The sequence below is a fragment of the Canis lupus genome, chromosome 2, assembly GCF_048164855.1.
Source record: "Canis lupus baileyi chromosome 2, mCanLup2.hap1, whole genome shotgun sequence".
Classification (NCBI taxonomy): Eukaryota; Metazoa; Chordata; class Mammalia; order Carnivora; family Canidae; genus Canis; species Canis lupus.
The window spans coordinates 39,077,117-39,092,906 of record NC_132839.1 but is presented as its reverse complement, the minus strand read 5'-3'; the positions used below and the strand labels follow the sequence as shown (position 1 = coordinate 39,092,906).

Here is a 15,790-nt window from a genome sequence, read left to right as displayed (position 1 = left end):
TGCCCACCTCTGTGCTAGCCCATTCCATGTTAGTCTCCTGTGTTTTTTTATTCTGACATATACCATTTTGTTTCTTTGGTAATTTGTTCTCTTCCCTCTTTTTCTGTTGTTTTGTTTTTTAAACGAACTGAAATTAGTTAAATATTGTATCGCCGGGATTGGTTCCCTGTAACTCTGAACTATCATTTGTAACTTTTAGATAGGTTTGGGAAATGATGGTTTCCTCTCCTACTTGATTTTGAATCTCCCCCTCCAACAAACACCCTTTCTTCCTCCCCAAAAAAACAGAAACAAAAACAAAAAAACAGAAACCTGTAAAATGAATGACAACATAGGGATCCCTGGGTGGCGCAGCGGTTTGGCGCCTGCCTTTGGCCCAGGGCACGATCCTGGAGACCCGGGATCGAATCCCACATCGGGCTCCTGGTGCATGGAGCCTGCTTCTCCCTCTGCCTGTGTCTCTGCGCCTCTCTCTCTCTCTCTCTGTGACTATCATAAGTAAATAAAAATTTAAAAAAAAAAAAAATGAATGACAACATATACAATCACACATATAGCTCTTAGTTTCAGCATTACTAGGAGACAGAGAACACAGCAACATTCATGTTTTAGAGCTTTTTTGATGTTGTTCCATTTTTCTGGGATATTTACTTGAGTATATTTCTAGCTTTTCTGTGGAATTTTTGTTTGGGTAACAATACTCTCCATTTCTAAATACTATTTTTTGTTCTCTGCACTTCCTTTTGATGGTGTCATGTTTGCTTTATGCATGAATTTTGTCTGAAATTTCTCAGAATACTAATTAGAATTTTTAGGTTGACATCCTCTTCTGTCTCCTGACTTCACTCTTTTTCCTCTGGAGTAAGCTTGTTTTGTTGCTCATGGACTTTTCCCTTTCATGCTGTTGGTTTTCATTGGCCATCTGGCCATCCTTGGGTGTTTATTTATATTTAAGGTTGATGTGCTCATTTAGGGTGGGTGGTATGGATTTCCTCTTCCAGGTAAAGGTGGGCCAGCTTCAAGGACTGGCTGTCGGCTTTAGGGCCAGAGTTGGGGAGGGAGTGGAAGGTAAAGAGTTGAAAGGGTGTCTGTGTGGCCACCCTCAGTGCCATAAGGGCTGTATTCTGGGATGCCAGGAGCCTCTGCTGGTTCTCTCTGATTAGCTGATGTTTTTTTGGAGGGGGGTGTGTGTGTGTGTGGTTTAGAGTTTGCCAAGGTAAATGCTGGCCCTGTTCCTTGCTCTGAGCAAGGGATGGGAGGGAGGTAGGGAGGTCCTGATTGCAGCCTACTTTTGTTACCTCCCTCTCATGGAGTGTTCTAAGTAGCCATCCTTGTCTGTCTCCAAGCTTGGGTCTGCAAGAGCCTGTTGTAGTCTCCTGCTCTGCTGTTGCCTGTTGGCTGCATTGGAACTTCTGTAAGAGAAGGAAATTACCTGGTCTTGGCGCGTCCTGTTACAGATGAGGAAACTGAGGAGGAGTGAGAATGGTGGCAGACCATTTGGGTTTGGGAATTGTCTCTTGGCCCTCGAGGGTGTGGGGCTCTGGAGTGTGGTTCCTGTAGGGCTAGTGTGGGTCCTCTCCCTCCCTTCAACCGTTTAGTCCTGGTTCCCACTCTTTGATTCTGAAGATGGGCCTGAGCTCCCTACAGGCCAGAGCCAGGGGATCTGCACAGGCTGTTGGGTGGCATGCTCCCTGGCTGGCACCATCACCACCAGAGGCCTTGGGCCCCGCCACCACATTACCTGAGATGCTGCCATTTCATCCGCTGCCTTCCTTGGGTGCTGGCTGGAGGGCACTGGCAGGGCATTCCTTTGCCCCATGGGTTTGTCGCAGAGGGAGGGGAGGCAACTGGGGTGGGCATGGGGGAGCGGGCTTGCAGGAGGGCAGGGCCAGGCGGGTACTGACGCTCCGCCCCTGTCGCCCGCAGGTGAGAGGCCCTTCGCCTGCAGCTGGCAGGACTGCAACAAGAAGTTCGCGCGCTCCGACGAGCTGGCCCGGCACTACCGCACACACACCGGCGAGAAGAAGTTCAGCTGTCCCATCTGCGAGAAGCGCTTCATGCGCAGCGACCACCTGACGAAGCACGCGCGCCGCCACGCCAACTTCCACCCGGGCATGCTGCAGCGGCGCAGCGGGAGCTCGAGGACCGGCTCCCTCAGCGACTACAGCCGCTCGGACGCCAGCAGCCCCACCATCAGCCCGGCCAGCTCTCCGTGAGCCCGGCCGCGCCCCGCCCCGGCAGCAGCACAGCCCCGCCCAGGGCCCCGCCCCCTCCCTGGGGCTGCCCGAGGACCCTCCACCCCCACTACAGCCATGAGCAGACGCTCGCCCTTCTGTTCCTGATGCCGTGTCTTTCCCTTTTGTAAGAAGAAAGAAGAGAGAACTTTATGAAGTCAATAACAATAACACAACAATTTCTTCACCTCAGGTGTCAAAGTAAATTTGTAAAAAAAAAACTAAAAATTTTCAAAAAACACCATTCATAAATTGCACAATAGACATACCCACAAAGGTGAGATTCAGTGGTGTTGAACCCCCCCCCTTTCTCAGGGATGGACATGTTCCACAAGGTCAGTGAGGACACCCCCTTCCTGCCGCCTTATTCTGTACATAGATTTGCACTCTGGAGTTTTCTGTTAGGTTCAGGGACACACTGGGGACAGAGACAAGCAGTGCAGGTGCAGCTCAGCATCCAGCCTGTGGGTGAATTGGTCGGTCCGTCCTGCATGGATGTGGTCACTGACACTTGCTTTCAGGCCATGTTCCTAAGCTGAGGGCCTCCCCACCAGCCTCTGCCCCAGCAGCCTGGCTGGGCTCAGGACATAGATGTTCAGAGGGATGCCTTAAGCTGTACCGGGCAGAAGAAGCACTCCACCTGGGGAGCCCATTTCCCTCTCCCTGCCTCCAGGAGCCGCCTTCTGGGCCTCTCAGAGTCCTGGAAGCAGAGATGCAAGCCCTGATTCATCAGCCTGCTGCACCACCTAAAGTCCGTCGTGAGGGGACCTTGGGGCCACGTTCGCCCTGCCCTTGGCCTGCTTGAGGTATGTGCTCCACGGAGGGACACCTCCTATCCTGTGTCCTGCAGAAGACACATGGGGACCTCTCACTATTTCACATTCTCTGACTGGAAAGTAGAGCCTGGGAATCCCAGTCTTCTTCAGAGATGTCTGCAAGTGTCTCCAGTCCCTGTGTTCTCCTGGACTGGCCCTGCTACCAAGATACCTTTGTTTGGAATAGCAGGGAAGGTTGTTGGGCCCCCTGGCCAGAGGCCCAGTGTGTGTGGCCGTGCATGTGGCAGTGCTTGGTGCTTCACAGAGACTGTTCTGTAGCAAGAGACCGGAACATTGTGACTTGGAACTTTTCGGGAGTGGTAAAGCAGATGTAGTGGGAAATGCTGTCGGAGAATGTGCATTGTTTCCTCCCCGGGGAACACCAGACAGAAAGTTGTGGGAAATACTTTGCTCACACCCACCATGTTCCCAGCTCAGAATTAGCAAACCTCCAGCTTCTCCATGAGCTTTGCACCCCCTGGACTTCTCCTGTTCCCTCCCATCATTCTCCTGCCTGGGCGGCCCCAGCCCATACCTGTCTGTGGCGCCTCAGGGCTGTGGGTGCTCCAACCAGGTTCTGCCGGGGAAAGGAGGAGCAGAGAGCTAAGCACTTTGTCTTGGAGCCCCAGCCTGAGCCCAGCTGGGGTCTGAGCCCTGGCAGAGCAATCAGGCTGGGCTCCAGCGTGCTGCTCCTCTGCAGACATTTGGAGGTTCCTCCTCAGTGCTGCTGTCCAGGCACTGCCCTTCCCTTCCTCCTCAGAGTTCGGGCCTGTAAATACAAGCCTCCAGGACAGTGTGTGTGTGTGTGTGTGTGTGTGTGTGTGTGTGTGTGTGCGCGTGGGGGGGAGGGGGGTTTGGGGTGGACTCGGGGTATTTTGCAGAGACCTCTGCTCTTTTTGGTGAGGAGGAATGACCCTTGGGACCTCAGAGGGCTGTAGATGGGCTTCCTGGGCCCAGAGTGCCTTGGTTGTGGCCATCCTGCTTGCACCCTGACCTACAGGGCATGGGGTGCAGCACAGAGAAGCCCAAGGGACCCCGGCCTGGCTGGTGCTAATCGCCCTTGGCTGCAGCTTTAGGCCAGCACCCTCTGTCCATAGTGACCACAAGGATGGCAATCTGCTGTCTGTAACACTTGGATGCCCCTTTCTAACTCTACTGTGTGTCACCTAAGATTAGCCAGTGGCATGGTGGTGGCTTCTGAGTAGCATGTTAGGTACCAAGTTGGGCAGTAGCATTGTTATTGCTGTGGGTGGAAGCCCACAGGGATGGGGGTCAGATGCAGGGCTGACTGCCCTGGCTGCTGTGCCCCATTTGGGCTGCATGACAGTCCTGCTTGCGTTTGGTCTGGGAGAGAGGGTAGAATATCCTATAGAGACCTGGACAGAAGAGCACCCTGAGTGCTTGGGGTGAAAGATCTTCATGCCCAGTTCCAAAGTGAGGCCTGGAAGGCCCTCGGAGGCCCCTCCCAAAGTTGTTTCTGTGTGAGGCATAGAAAGCCACACTGAATACATTTCACGTCTCAGGAACTCACATTCCAGGTTCAGGAATTTTATTCCAAAGTCCTTTGGTGTGCTCACCGTCCATGGGTCCCCGAAGGCAGGGAGAGGGAGCTGTGTGTCTCTGGGAGGCCACACAGTGCTATCCCCTGTAGGAGCCAGGTTTCTCCTTGTGATCTGCCCACTGGCATCTCAGAAGGAGGGTTTCTAACCCCACATCTGTCTGCACATAGGAAGGGGAGTAAGGACTCTAAACCCAGTCATCTTGGAATAAAAGAAGAGCTGGTTTGTTTTAGCGGCGGGGTGGGGGGTGGGGGAGGGAACACGGGTGTTTGCTGTTTCCAAAGAGAGCACTTAATTTAATTTTTCCTCTGAATGACCCAGGGCTGTTCCGTCTGCTAGATGGAAAGGTAACATTGCCTTAAAACAGAAATATGCAGGCATTGGCTATTTTTGGCAAATGAGTGTGTCTTCATTCCCAAAGTGGTTCTGATCTAATAGCAGGGTGCAGTCTTTCCACTCTGGGCCTGGCTTGGGAGGTGGGGCACCTGGAGGGAATTCCCTTCTGGCATCCCTGGGCACTTGGCTTGGAGCTTCCATCAGACCATCCTGACTCATCTGGGGCTGATATTCATCTCACTTGAAGGGTGGGAAAAATCCATGAGCCTCCGGCGAAGTTTACATGGGCTCTCACTGGCATCTGATCATCATGAAATGAGTGCTCGTGGAGGGGGGCGGTGGGCCGCGGAAAGCCACCTCCCTTGGGCCCTCACTGAAAGCAGTTATGTGGGGCAGACCTTCCTGAAACAGCCTGCATTTTCTTCTAAGATGTAGAATGTTTTCCCAGCCTGGGTCTATTTCAGGGTCTTTCATTTTTCTGGTTAATGGCCATGCTTGCTGGCTTCAATGTGATTGAAGAACCCATAGGACTCCTAGACATAATAGAGAAAACTCAAACCTTTATTTTGTAGCAGACTTGTTCTCACAGGCCAAGGGGGCAGAAATCTCAAAATGAAGGTTGCCTGAACAAAGGGAGAGTTTTCTCCAAAAAGTCCTAAAACCATCCCTGGACTCAAGCATCAGGAGGCTGCTGTTTAACTCACGTCCCAAAAAAGAAAGCCCCTTTTTGTGTCAGCCACATTTGGGGACCAGTTGTCGGCTCCCCCATAGGCCCACTGAATCCTACAGCCATCCAGAAAGAAACATGAACACAGATGTTTCCACGAAGGACCCCGGGGTCCTCTTCTGTAGGGTGCTATGTAGGACCAGGCAGTGATGCCCTTGATGGGAATGTAGTCCTGGAGGTACCCTACCTGCATCCCACCACACCCCCACAAATGGCACTGGAGGTGCAGGACACCACCCACCCTTTATTCTGAGGCCATGCAACCTGGTAGGTGCAGCCACCAGGTGCAAACGTCAGTGGGACTGGGTCCCCAGATCTCACCTACGCCCTGGGTCACATCTTAGACCAGTGGAAAGTGACTTGGTGGTAGGGACAGGCAGGCCACAGGTGGCCCCCAGCCCATTTGTTGGGACATGAAGAGAGGGTTGGTGGCTTTCTGTGGTCCCAAGTGAAGTGTGGCAGAACTGGGGTCTCCAGTCAAGCTTTCTGCCGTCCAGCCCAGAGTCTACAGAAGACCCAGCCTCCTTTCTTGCCAGAAGCAGGTGCTAAGATGGACTGCACAGGGTCATAGCACACTCCCTAGGGACTTCATCCATAGTCTCAGTGAGCAGGAGGGCCACCTAACAAGAAAGTGTGATCTGAGCAATAGCCTCCCCTTGTTATTTTGACTCCTGGTTTGGGCTGTTTACAAGGATCCTTGATTATTTTGACTTCTGGCAGGTATCACTGATTTTTTTGTTGTTTTTAAACCCTTTTGCAAAAACTCAGTCAAAAATAGTGCTGGACGATATAAAGGGTCTGATGTAGCGGTCACATTGAAAACAGAGATGCTTCGTTGGTCACCCACATCTTCTGCTACCCAAAGATTCCATATGTGAGTCTAGTGACCATATTTTCCAAACCTAAAATCAAGGATGTGGGTTGATGCTTTCTGAATGCAGGATTGCTCTGGGAGGAGCCAGCTCCTCCAGCTGACATTCCCAGTTCTGAGGCTCGGTTTCAAAGGTTTGTCCAAGACACATTCCAGAGAATTTTGTACCAGAATTTGGATGCACAATCCAGCTTACTACTACTGATAAATGCCTGAACGTCATTTAGGGCAATGCCCTTTCCCCACACACTGTCATGTCCCTTGTTGGTTTGAAGATTGGATTTGGTGGGAACTGTGAGCCCCGAATCCGTGAGGGCAGAGGAGTGTACCTGTATGGCCTGCACTGACCCCCTGGAGCAATGTTGGCCTTGTGGTGTGGCCAGCTGGCCCTGCCAACCTCTCCACTTCTTATGCAGCTTTAAAACCTTACTACTTTTATTTAAAGATGAACAAGAGGAGAGTGGACCACATGTACAGCTTGCTCCAGGGGTGCGAGGGCATTTTCCTAGTGACGTTGACAGGATGCTGTACATGCTCATTTAGAAACCCAAGGATGTGAGCTGAATGCCTGCAGGACAACCACAGGTCTGGCAGGAGATCATCCCTCCCACTCAGAGCACAAGGCCTGGGTGTACTAGCTGGATCTGTCCCCAGCCCGCCCTGTGTGGGAGGTGATGGGGCCACTTCCCAGTGTGGGGAGCGGTGTGGCAGCTGTACCCACTCAGGGTGCCGGTGTGCAGGCAGGCGGCTTCACTCCCTAGCCTCACCCTGGAGAGTCCTTGTGCCTGGTGCTGAGGATCTCAAGGGCTCAATGGTATCAGTGTGAGCTATGCATTGTGGGGTGTGGGGCTTGCTGTGTTTCCACATGATGGGGAATAGCTTGTGGGGGTGTGCCAGGTGCATGAGTCAGATACTCTCAAACCCACACAAATGACCCCTTCCTCATCCAAAGTCACTGATGGAGCTTCTCTGGAATCGTTTGCCAAAATCCCAAGGCAGACTCCAAGGGTCCAAGACCATTTCCATGGAGCATACGTTTTCCTTTTCTGTAGGAACTTTTTTTTTTCTTTTTAACCAGCACCACACCATGCTTCCAAAGGCCACGTTTCATCTTTCCTGGATCACTACAGTGAAGTATTACAGTTGTACAGTTCCCAATCTGGCCTTGGCTTGCTCGGATAAAACTTTGTATGTATTTTGTATGGCATAGATTCTATATTGTAATGATGTCCTATGCAAAAAAAAAAAAAAAAACTAAAAACTAAATTGTAAATTTTATTGTTTTAACGTGTATGCATGTTTAGTGACGTTTACATTTTGAAATAAAATTTATGATTCATTATTTTATTTGCCAGAGTTGGTTCCTTAGAGAGGCCCAGGGTGGGGGAGGGGAGTGACCAAAATGGACCACATCAAGCACCTATATATGTATTTGGCTGAGGGGGCAGAAACCAGCCTGGAACTCTGCAGGTCTTCTACAGAAGAGGCTTTGCAGAGAGTGGCTATCCCCTCCCACTTACTCGGCCTATTTCGGCTTGTCACAGTCCCATTCCTCAACTCTACTCCCTCCCCCCACCCTAAGAAAGCTCAACCTGACAGTTGCATCCCCAAGAGCATCAAGGAGAAAGGTAGACCCTCAGGGAGGCAGTGATGGTGAGTTTCTGAGCAGGGCATAGTGACTGTCCTTGGAAGTCCCAATAAACACCTGAGCTTCTCTCCCCGAGCAGTAGCCCCATTTGTCAACCCCAGTCACCCTAGGAAGTTCTGAAAGTCTGTCAGGTGCCTTCCAGAGGTTGGCCTGCTCCCCTTACCCCTCTGCACAAAGTCCAAAGAATGGCCTGTATGCAGCCATTGCAGTCCCTGAGGGTGGCTCTGGGAACTGACCCCAAAGCACGCTGCCACAAGTGCCAGCCCAGAGCTGTGGGGACAGGTCTGGGGGCCCCGGGGACTGGCATGGTGTGTGTTGGTGCCAGAGCTTGTTTACATCTCCTGTGATCATTAACCATCCCTGGCTGCTCCCCCCAAAGGGCATTTCTGCAGCAGGCAGTGTAAAGCCTGCAGCTAGTGGGAAGAGATGGGAGATGGGGTCCGAGCATGGAGAGAAGGTACAGGTGCTGCCTGGCCCTCGCAGCCCCAGCCAGGTGCAGATGAGGGCTCCATCTGGGGATAGTGCAGATTCTTACATTGTCACCTGTCGTTTAGAGAGCACATGAAAACACGGAGAAATGTAAAATAGTAGTAAGAGACTGGCATTGGAGTTGATCAAAGGTGATTTTTCCTAAAGCTACATCTACCCTGGCAGGCATTTCCTGATAAAATCTCTTCTGTATCATAGACTAGGAGGAGGGGATGCAAAGTGAATGCACTGAAGCACAGTGGAACTGTCAGGAAACTGTCAGGAAAACAAGAACACGTTTTCAAACAAGAGTCTTTTGGTGCTTAAACATTCAGAGCCCAGTCTCGGTTGGAGCAATTTTCCCAGGACAGCTGTCATTCCGCCTTCTCAGAGACCATTTCTTTCTGCTCAGGACCTCCCTGATCGCACGCAGCAAGCCGGATGGATCCACTTCCATAAATAGTTGTGTGTTGAGAGGAACCCAAATGCTTTAGAAATCCTGTTGGGACGGGGGAAATGCAGCCATCACTTGTGACATCGCTACTGAGGTTTGCGAGAAGTTTTGGGTTCCTGCTGGGGTTCCTTTCCAGAAGATGGGGGCCTGGTATTCAAGGAGCCTCCATCTCAGGGCCCAGGAGCCTCCTGAGACCTTGAGAGGCCCTCAGTAGTGTAGAAAGAAGAAAATGGTCAAGCAGTAGGTTTTCCTGTGTTTAAAAAAACATGTATTAGTTTGTGTGGCATAAACATAGCACATCAGCAGTGGGGCGGGGGAGGGTCTGTGCTAATAGGATCTCAGAATTGAGCAGGGACTGGGTGTTGCAGAGTGGGCAGCCAGTCCCCAGACACTCCTTGCCGAACACTCTGCATTTTTATCAGAACCTCGCCTTACAGAGTCAGACTTGGGGCAGTTGTGTGAAGTATGCAGTGTGGGGAGGGTTTGCACAGTGACAGGAATGTAGCAGTTAATGTACTGGAGAACAAAGGATTCAACATGGCATCAAAGGCCAGTAGGATGACAGCAAGCCCCTGACCATAGCCGACGAGATGAAGTTTGCCTGCCCCAGATGAGACGGGCCCATCTTACCACCAATCTGGAAGACACCCAGCCTCTGGCTGGCTGGTGCTGACCTGCAGCAGGTCCCGGAGGGCTCAGGGCCTGGGAGCACCCAGGGAGTGCTGTCTTTGAGCAGGTGGCAGGAGGGGTGGCACCTGGTTGAGAGAGTGTCCAAGGGCAGAGGCTGGCCAAAGCTAACAAACTACAGCAAACTTACCATCGTTTGGCACCAGCCCTGTAAGCAGTGACCACCACACTGCTGGAGGTATTCAAGCAGAGGCTGAAATGCTACCTGTCACACATGCCACCAATCGATTTTGGATGGGAGCCCAGATAGTATGCAGAACTGAGGCCACAGCATCTTCTGGGGGGACCCAATGGGGCATAATCCTCTAAAGCTATCTCTTTGTGGCCTTGTCAGCCATCTTGGGGGTGTGGCTGGTGTGTGGTGGGTTGGGCTGTAGAGGGCCTTGAATGATGGGTTAGGCTGTGTAATTCATTCTGAGGACTTGGTTGGCTCAGTTCCCCCTAATCAAACCTCATGCAGCCCATGATAAAATTCCTGCCATTAGCACCACTCCCAAGGCCTGAGTGCAAAGTGGGTTGGCCCAGTGATAGCACCTGGCTTCTACTGGCAGCACTGCCACCTCCACGCTGACCTCCCACCATCATGGATCAGAGATGCCACAGCAGCGTCCACAGGAGAGGCTGGTTTGGATGGAGCTGATGTTGGGAGCATAGGGCCCATAGTAGTTTCTGATTCCTGCTGTAACAAACCACTGCCAACAGAGCAGCTTAAGGCAGGACATATTTATTCTTCAATAGCTCTGGATGCCAGAAATCTGAAATGAGTCTGATAGGGCTAAATCCAAGCTGTCAGCAGGACTGGTTCCCTCTGAAGCATCTGTTTTTTGCCCTTTCCAGCCTGTAGAGATCACCTACATTCCTTGACTCCTAGCCCCTTCCTCTATCTTCAGAGCAACTTCCCTTTGACTGCCCACCTGCCTCTTGCAAGGAAGGGCCTTTGTGATTCCATTTAGGCCCACCTGGCAAGTCCAAGATCACCTCTCCACCTACCCCAGCCCTGGTGGCCTTCCTGTACCCATTCTGAGCCCTGGGAGAGCATGGTGGCAGCACAGGTGACAGTGGAGAGACGCAGGACTTGACCGACCCCTATGTGGTAGGAGCACCCTGCAGTCACACGGGAAATCAAATCGCACGGAGCTCCTGTCACCTGCATGACCTGGTAGTCCTTCACAGAACTTTCCTTCAGTGGTCAGCTCTGAAACCTAGAAATGACAACCATGCAAATGTTAGTCACCGCACTGTGGTTCTTTTTAAAGAAGTGATGGGTCCTCTAAGAACTGCAGCCCAGCTGACCTGTGGCGCCTGGGGGGGGCCTCAGAGGCATCTCTGAGCCTCCACCCCAGGGAGGTCCCTCCCTGAGCCCTGCCTGCCTTGGGGAAACAGGCTTGGCGGGGTTCCAGTCACACTCGTGAAGTTTGCATGGAGTCACCAGATGTCAGGCGCCAATTCAGTGGGAATTGTGTCTGTGCCCAGACACCCGGCTCCCTCGGTCTGGCCTCCGCTCCCACTCGCAGCCTCCAAGGTGACCCGGTTGGTCGCAAAGCAGTGAGGAGGCTCAGTCCTCCTGCAGATCCCTTTTCCGACCGCCCGCTCCACACCCTGGATGCAGCTGGCAGAGCAACATTACCCTCATTCGCCAGCAAAGCAGCACTCATGGACTCAGTGTGCAGCTCTACCCCTGTCCCCGTCACAGTGTCTTGCACTCCCAGCCTCACAACAGGGCAGTTAGTCATTTGTTAACTCCCCCGGAGCACTGGGTGAGTATCAACAATAAATAGCAGTATGATTTGCATAATCAATAGGCTTCCTCCTCCGGGGAGTCAGCAGCACCCAGAGCCCCCCAACGAGGTATGCTTATGGATCCATTATTGCTTTTGGGAAAGGGTTACTGACAGCTGGCTCTGATGCACACCAGCTGCACCCTGTCTTCTGTCTGTCTCCCGGCCTTCCTAGCAACAAGCACAGTCTGGAGGTTTCATGGACACCGATCCAGATCCTAGGCTGGTCAGGGCAGGGCGCCCAGAGCAGGCATGGTGGCTCCATCCAGGCCTCTGCAGCTCTTTCCCGGCCCTGGTCCAGGGAATTTCTTACATGAACATTTCACCTTGGGAGGGAAGGTCAGCTGCTAGAGCTTGAGCCTTGACTGTAAGGGAAGCACAAACCCCACATCGAGGAGAGTGGGTGTCTCTAGTGCAGAGGTCCCAGGCTGGGTGAGGCCCACAAGGCCAATGAAAGCAGTGATCAGCTCTGCCTGGGTGGGGGTGGGGAGATCAGAACTCACCATTCCAGGGGCACCTGGGTGGCCTGGTCAGTTGAGCATCCAACTCTTGATTTTGACTCCAGATGTGATCTCCAGGTTGTAGGATCGAGCCCCATAAAGGGCTCCTCACTGGGCATGGAGCTTGCTTAGGATTCTCTCTCTCTGCTCCTCCCTCCTCTGTGCTCTCTCTCCATCTCTTAAAAACAAACAAACAAAAAACACCTCACCCCTCCATTACATATATTCTTGTGAATGCAGAGAATATTAAGTAATGAAACACTTAGGAGTAAAGTGGGTAAAGCGTCTGCCTTTGGCTTAGGGTCATGATCCCAGGGTCCTGGGATCGAACCCCACCTGAGGCTCCCTGCTTAGTGAAGATCCTGCTTCTCCTTCTCCCTCTGCTCCTTCCCACCACCCCCACCCAGCTTGTGGTTTCTCTCTAAAAGAAATTAAAAAAAAAAAAAATACTTAAAAGAAAATAATTTGTTGAAAACACCAAAATGTTTAACATGGTGTAAACAGGGATAGGGGATTGGCTAAGTGAACTATGTAACATTAACTATTTCTAGTACCCAATATATTATTAAGTAAAAAAGGTCAGGTAATAAAACAGTTTGCAAAGTATGATCACATGGTATTTAAATTTTTTTTCTCTATAGTTATATAATTGTGTGTATGTATATATGCACAGAAACATTCCTGGTAAAAGACAAGACTCGAGCAGTTTTATCTTTAAGCAGTAGAAATTACAATATATTTTTACTTACTTCTCTTGTATATTTTTAAGTTTTCTTTTTTTAAAATTTTTATTTATTTATTCATGAAAGACAAACAGAGAGAGAGAGAGAGAGGCAGAGACATAGGCAGAGGGAGAAGCAGGCTCCATGCACGGAACCCGAGGTGGGTCTCGATCCCGGGACTCCAGGATCACACCCTAGGCCAAAAGCAGGCGCTAAACCACTGAGCCACCCAGGGATCCCATATTTTTTAAGTTTTCAAAACTACTCAAGTATAACTTTTGTAATTAAAAACCACAATAGCACTTTTGTGAGGCGAGGGTCCATGACTGCCCGAGGGAGAGCAAAACCCAGACACACCTCCAAAGGCTTCTAAACACCCAACCACTGAGGAGGGGCATGCCCAATAGCTTCTTGCCCATCCATGCAAAGGTGCAATGCAGAAATGAGTGCATCAACTTTAGTCCTGAAACAGTGCTGCATAAAGAAGGCGAGCTGCAAACAGGAAGCACTGCCATAGAGCAATGTGCTTGCGAATGCTGGAAAACACAGGGCAATGCCATGTGTTCCTGGCGCATGCATCCCCATAGGCCAAGTGCACAGAACCATGTAAGGGAAGTCAGGGCAGGTAGCTCTGAGGTCTTCACCTGTACCTGCTAGGTGGTGGAAGCTCTGGGTTGTTTTTTCTTTCTCCATATTTGCTCTAGGTGTGAAATGTTCCATAATTTTACGTGGCCCAAGGATTCAGTTCTTGCATCCGGGCTCATCCTGGCAGGCCTGCAACGATCCTCAGACTGCACAGCCTAAAGTGTGCTGTGATGGCTTCGGGCTGCCCTCCACTCTAGGCAAAGCGTGGCACCAGGAGCCTGGCTGCTGGCTGGGACATAAGCAATGCTTCACAAGAAATAAAAATAAAACTGCTCCAGTCGGAGGGAAGTGCCTGGGGGCGGGGCGGGGGTGGAGCAGGCGAGCTCCTTGCTGGGGAGCCTCGGAAAGGAGAGGAGTGTCCATTGATCTGAGAGGATGGAGGCCAGGAGGGGTCCCAGTTACCTGCTCTGGTACCTGGAGATGCCATCTGGGGGTGGAGGTGGGGGACTCATTTTTCCTCACCCCAGCTGGCACTGTACCCTTAGGTAAATGTTTGAATTTTTTTTTTCTTCTTGTATGCAGATACAGCAAGGAAAGCATGCTCTGTATACATTTGGTGATGGTTGTAAAACTAATTGAGAAGGTGCCAGTGAAATGCTTTACAGAGTAAAGCAGCAAAATATGTTGACTTTGCTTTATGGAGTGTTGAGTCATGGTGTTCAAGGACTTTGGGAGTAATCCGATCATTGGTTTCATTTTTAACATTTGCAAATTTTAATCAAAGTAATACATGTGAACAAGGTTAAAAAAAACAAATAGCAGAAAACCTAGTGATAAAATAATCTCTTTCCTCCTGCTCCCCACCCCGACCAAAGTTCCACCACTCCTGGGATAACACTTTTGTTTTTCTCATTTCTCTTTTTAAATATCTTGTTAGTTATTCCCTTAAGCCTCAGTGAAATGCTTGTCTGCCCTCCTGTTTTGCGACTTATAAGCATTTGACAAAATATACTGGCTTCCTGATGTGAAACAGGATTGAGTAATTCCACCTATCCGCCCTGTAGTTACACGACGAGGAATGCTTGAACTTTACACGAGGAATGCTTGAACTCTGTAGGTTCCCTCTGAAGCTTTACGAACTGCTGTTCCTCTCACATGGATGCAACCTCACCTTTGGCCCGTGTCTTTATTTCCCTTTCTGGAAAGTAAGGATCCCACGGCCCTCGCCATCCACCCTTCTGCCCCCTGCCACCACCACCACGGCCCCTCAGTCATGTACTCTTGCAAATTCTGTACAGTAAAGGTGGATTCAGGTGGTACAGTAGCAAGGGTCTCTGTCTGCTGGGGCTATGAGCATTTTGGTGACATACCTGTTACTCACTGCACAGCCAGGCCCTAGGCTGGGGGACATTTCCTTCTCTGTGAGCCTACAGAAAGATATTCTTAGCATCCAGGGCAAACTGGGTGAACACATTTATTCCACCAGTAGCTTAAAGTCATATCTCATTTTAGTTTGCTTTATATTTGGAACTTAATTTTGTTATATACATTTTTTTCCTCCGTAGCTTTGAATCACCTTTCTTCCTTCTTATTAATAAACCAATAAGGTTCCTCTGCCATAGTCTCAATTTTACTACTGTTTTATTCCCAAGACTTCCTCCTCAACACTGTTCCTGCTCCTGCCCCTCTCTGGCTGCTTGCTCCTTGGCTCTTGCACAGCTGTTACCCTGGGAGGGTCACTCCTTAGCTCCAAAGCCATGTCTTTCTATCTCTTAGTTTTCTTTCTCACTTTGCTGCATATATCCTGTCCCAGAAAGGATATGTGTGAAGTGTATATGTATTTTGGCATCCCTGAAGGTGTGAAGATATCTTTATTCTGTCTCATACTTTGAGTGATAATTTGACCAAGTATAGAAAACTAGGTTCAAAATTACCTCCCAAGTGTCTTATGTCCATTGCTACGAATGGGAAGTCTGAGCCACTGTGATTCTCACTTTGTTGCAGCAAACATTTTACTTTCACCATTTTTGAAATCTTTCCAGCATTTCTTACTCCGTTGTTTCCAGACTTTTAAGCGGGTATTTCTAAGGGCAGGTCATTTTTCCTTCCTCCCCCATCCCATGGATCTCTTGAGAACTGGAAATGTTTTCTTTGATGTTTCATTGCTAATTTTTCTCCCTTCATGGTCTCTCCTTTTTTGTTTCCCAGTAGCGGAAGTTAGACTTACAGAGTCAGCCTTCTGTATCTCTTATCTCTACTTTCACTTTTTCAGTCCTGGATTATCCTCCTATTTACTTTCCTTCTTATCTCCTGGCCAGCTCTTTGAGCTGGATGGAACAGGCTTCTTGACTCAAATCTTATACATCCTCTAAGACCCAGGCCACACCCCTGTCCTTTCCAGCCGGC

At 50.4% G+C, this 15,790-nt stretch overlaps 1 protein-coding gene and 1 long non-coding RNA gene across 2 annotated transcripts in view; one reads left to right on the top strand and one right to left on the bottom strand.

The window, feature by feature from the left end:
• The window catches only part of KLF13 (KLF transcription factor 13), a 50,397-nt gene extending 42,508 nt beyond the window's left edge, over window positions 1-7,889 (top strand). The window contains exon 2 of the mRNA XM_072795922.1: window positions 1,927-7,889. Coding sequence (XP_072652023.1) covers window positions 1,927-2,216 — 290 coding nt within the window. The 3' untranslated portion in view covers window positions 2,217-7,889. The remainder of the gene's footprint in view (window positions 1-1,926) is intronic.
• LOC140615877 (uncharacterized) lies at window positions 5,011-13,684 on the bottom strand. Its single transcript, XR_012016388.1, has 3 exons — window positions 13,450-13,684; window positions 12,081-12,255; window positions 5,011-11,001 (listed from the first exon to the last, which is right to left on the bottom strand). It is a non-coding gene; the product is annotated as an uncharacterized lncRNA (long non-coding RNA).
• Window positions 13,685-15,790: the final 2,106 nt, after the last annotated feature.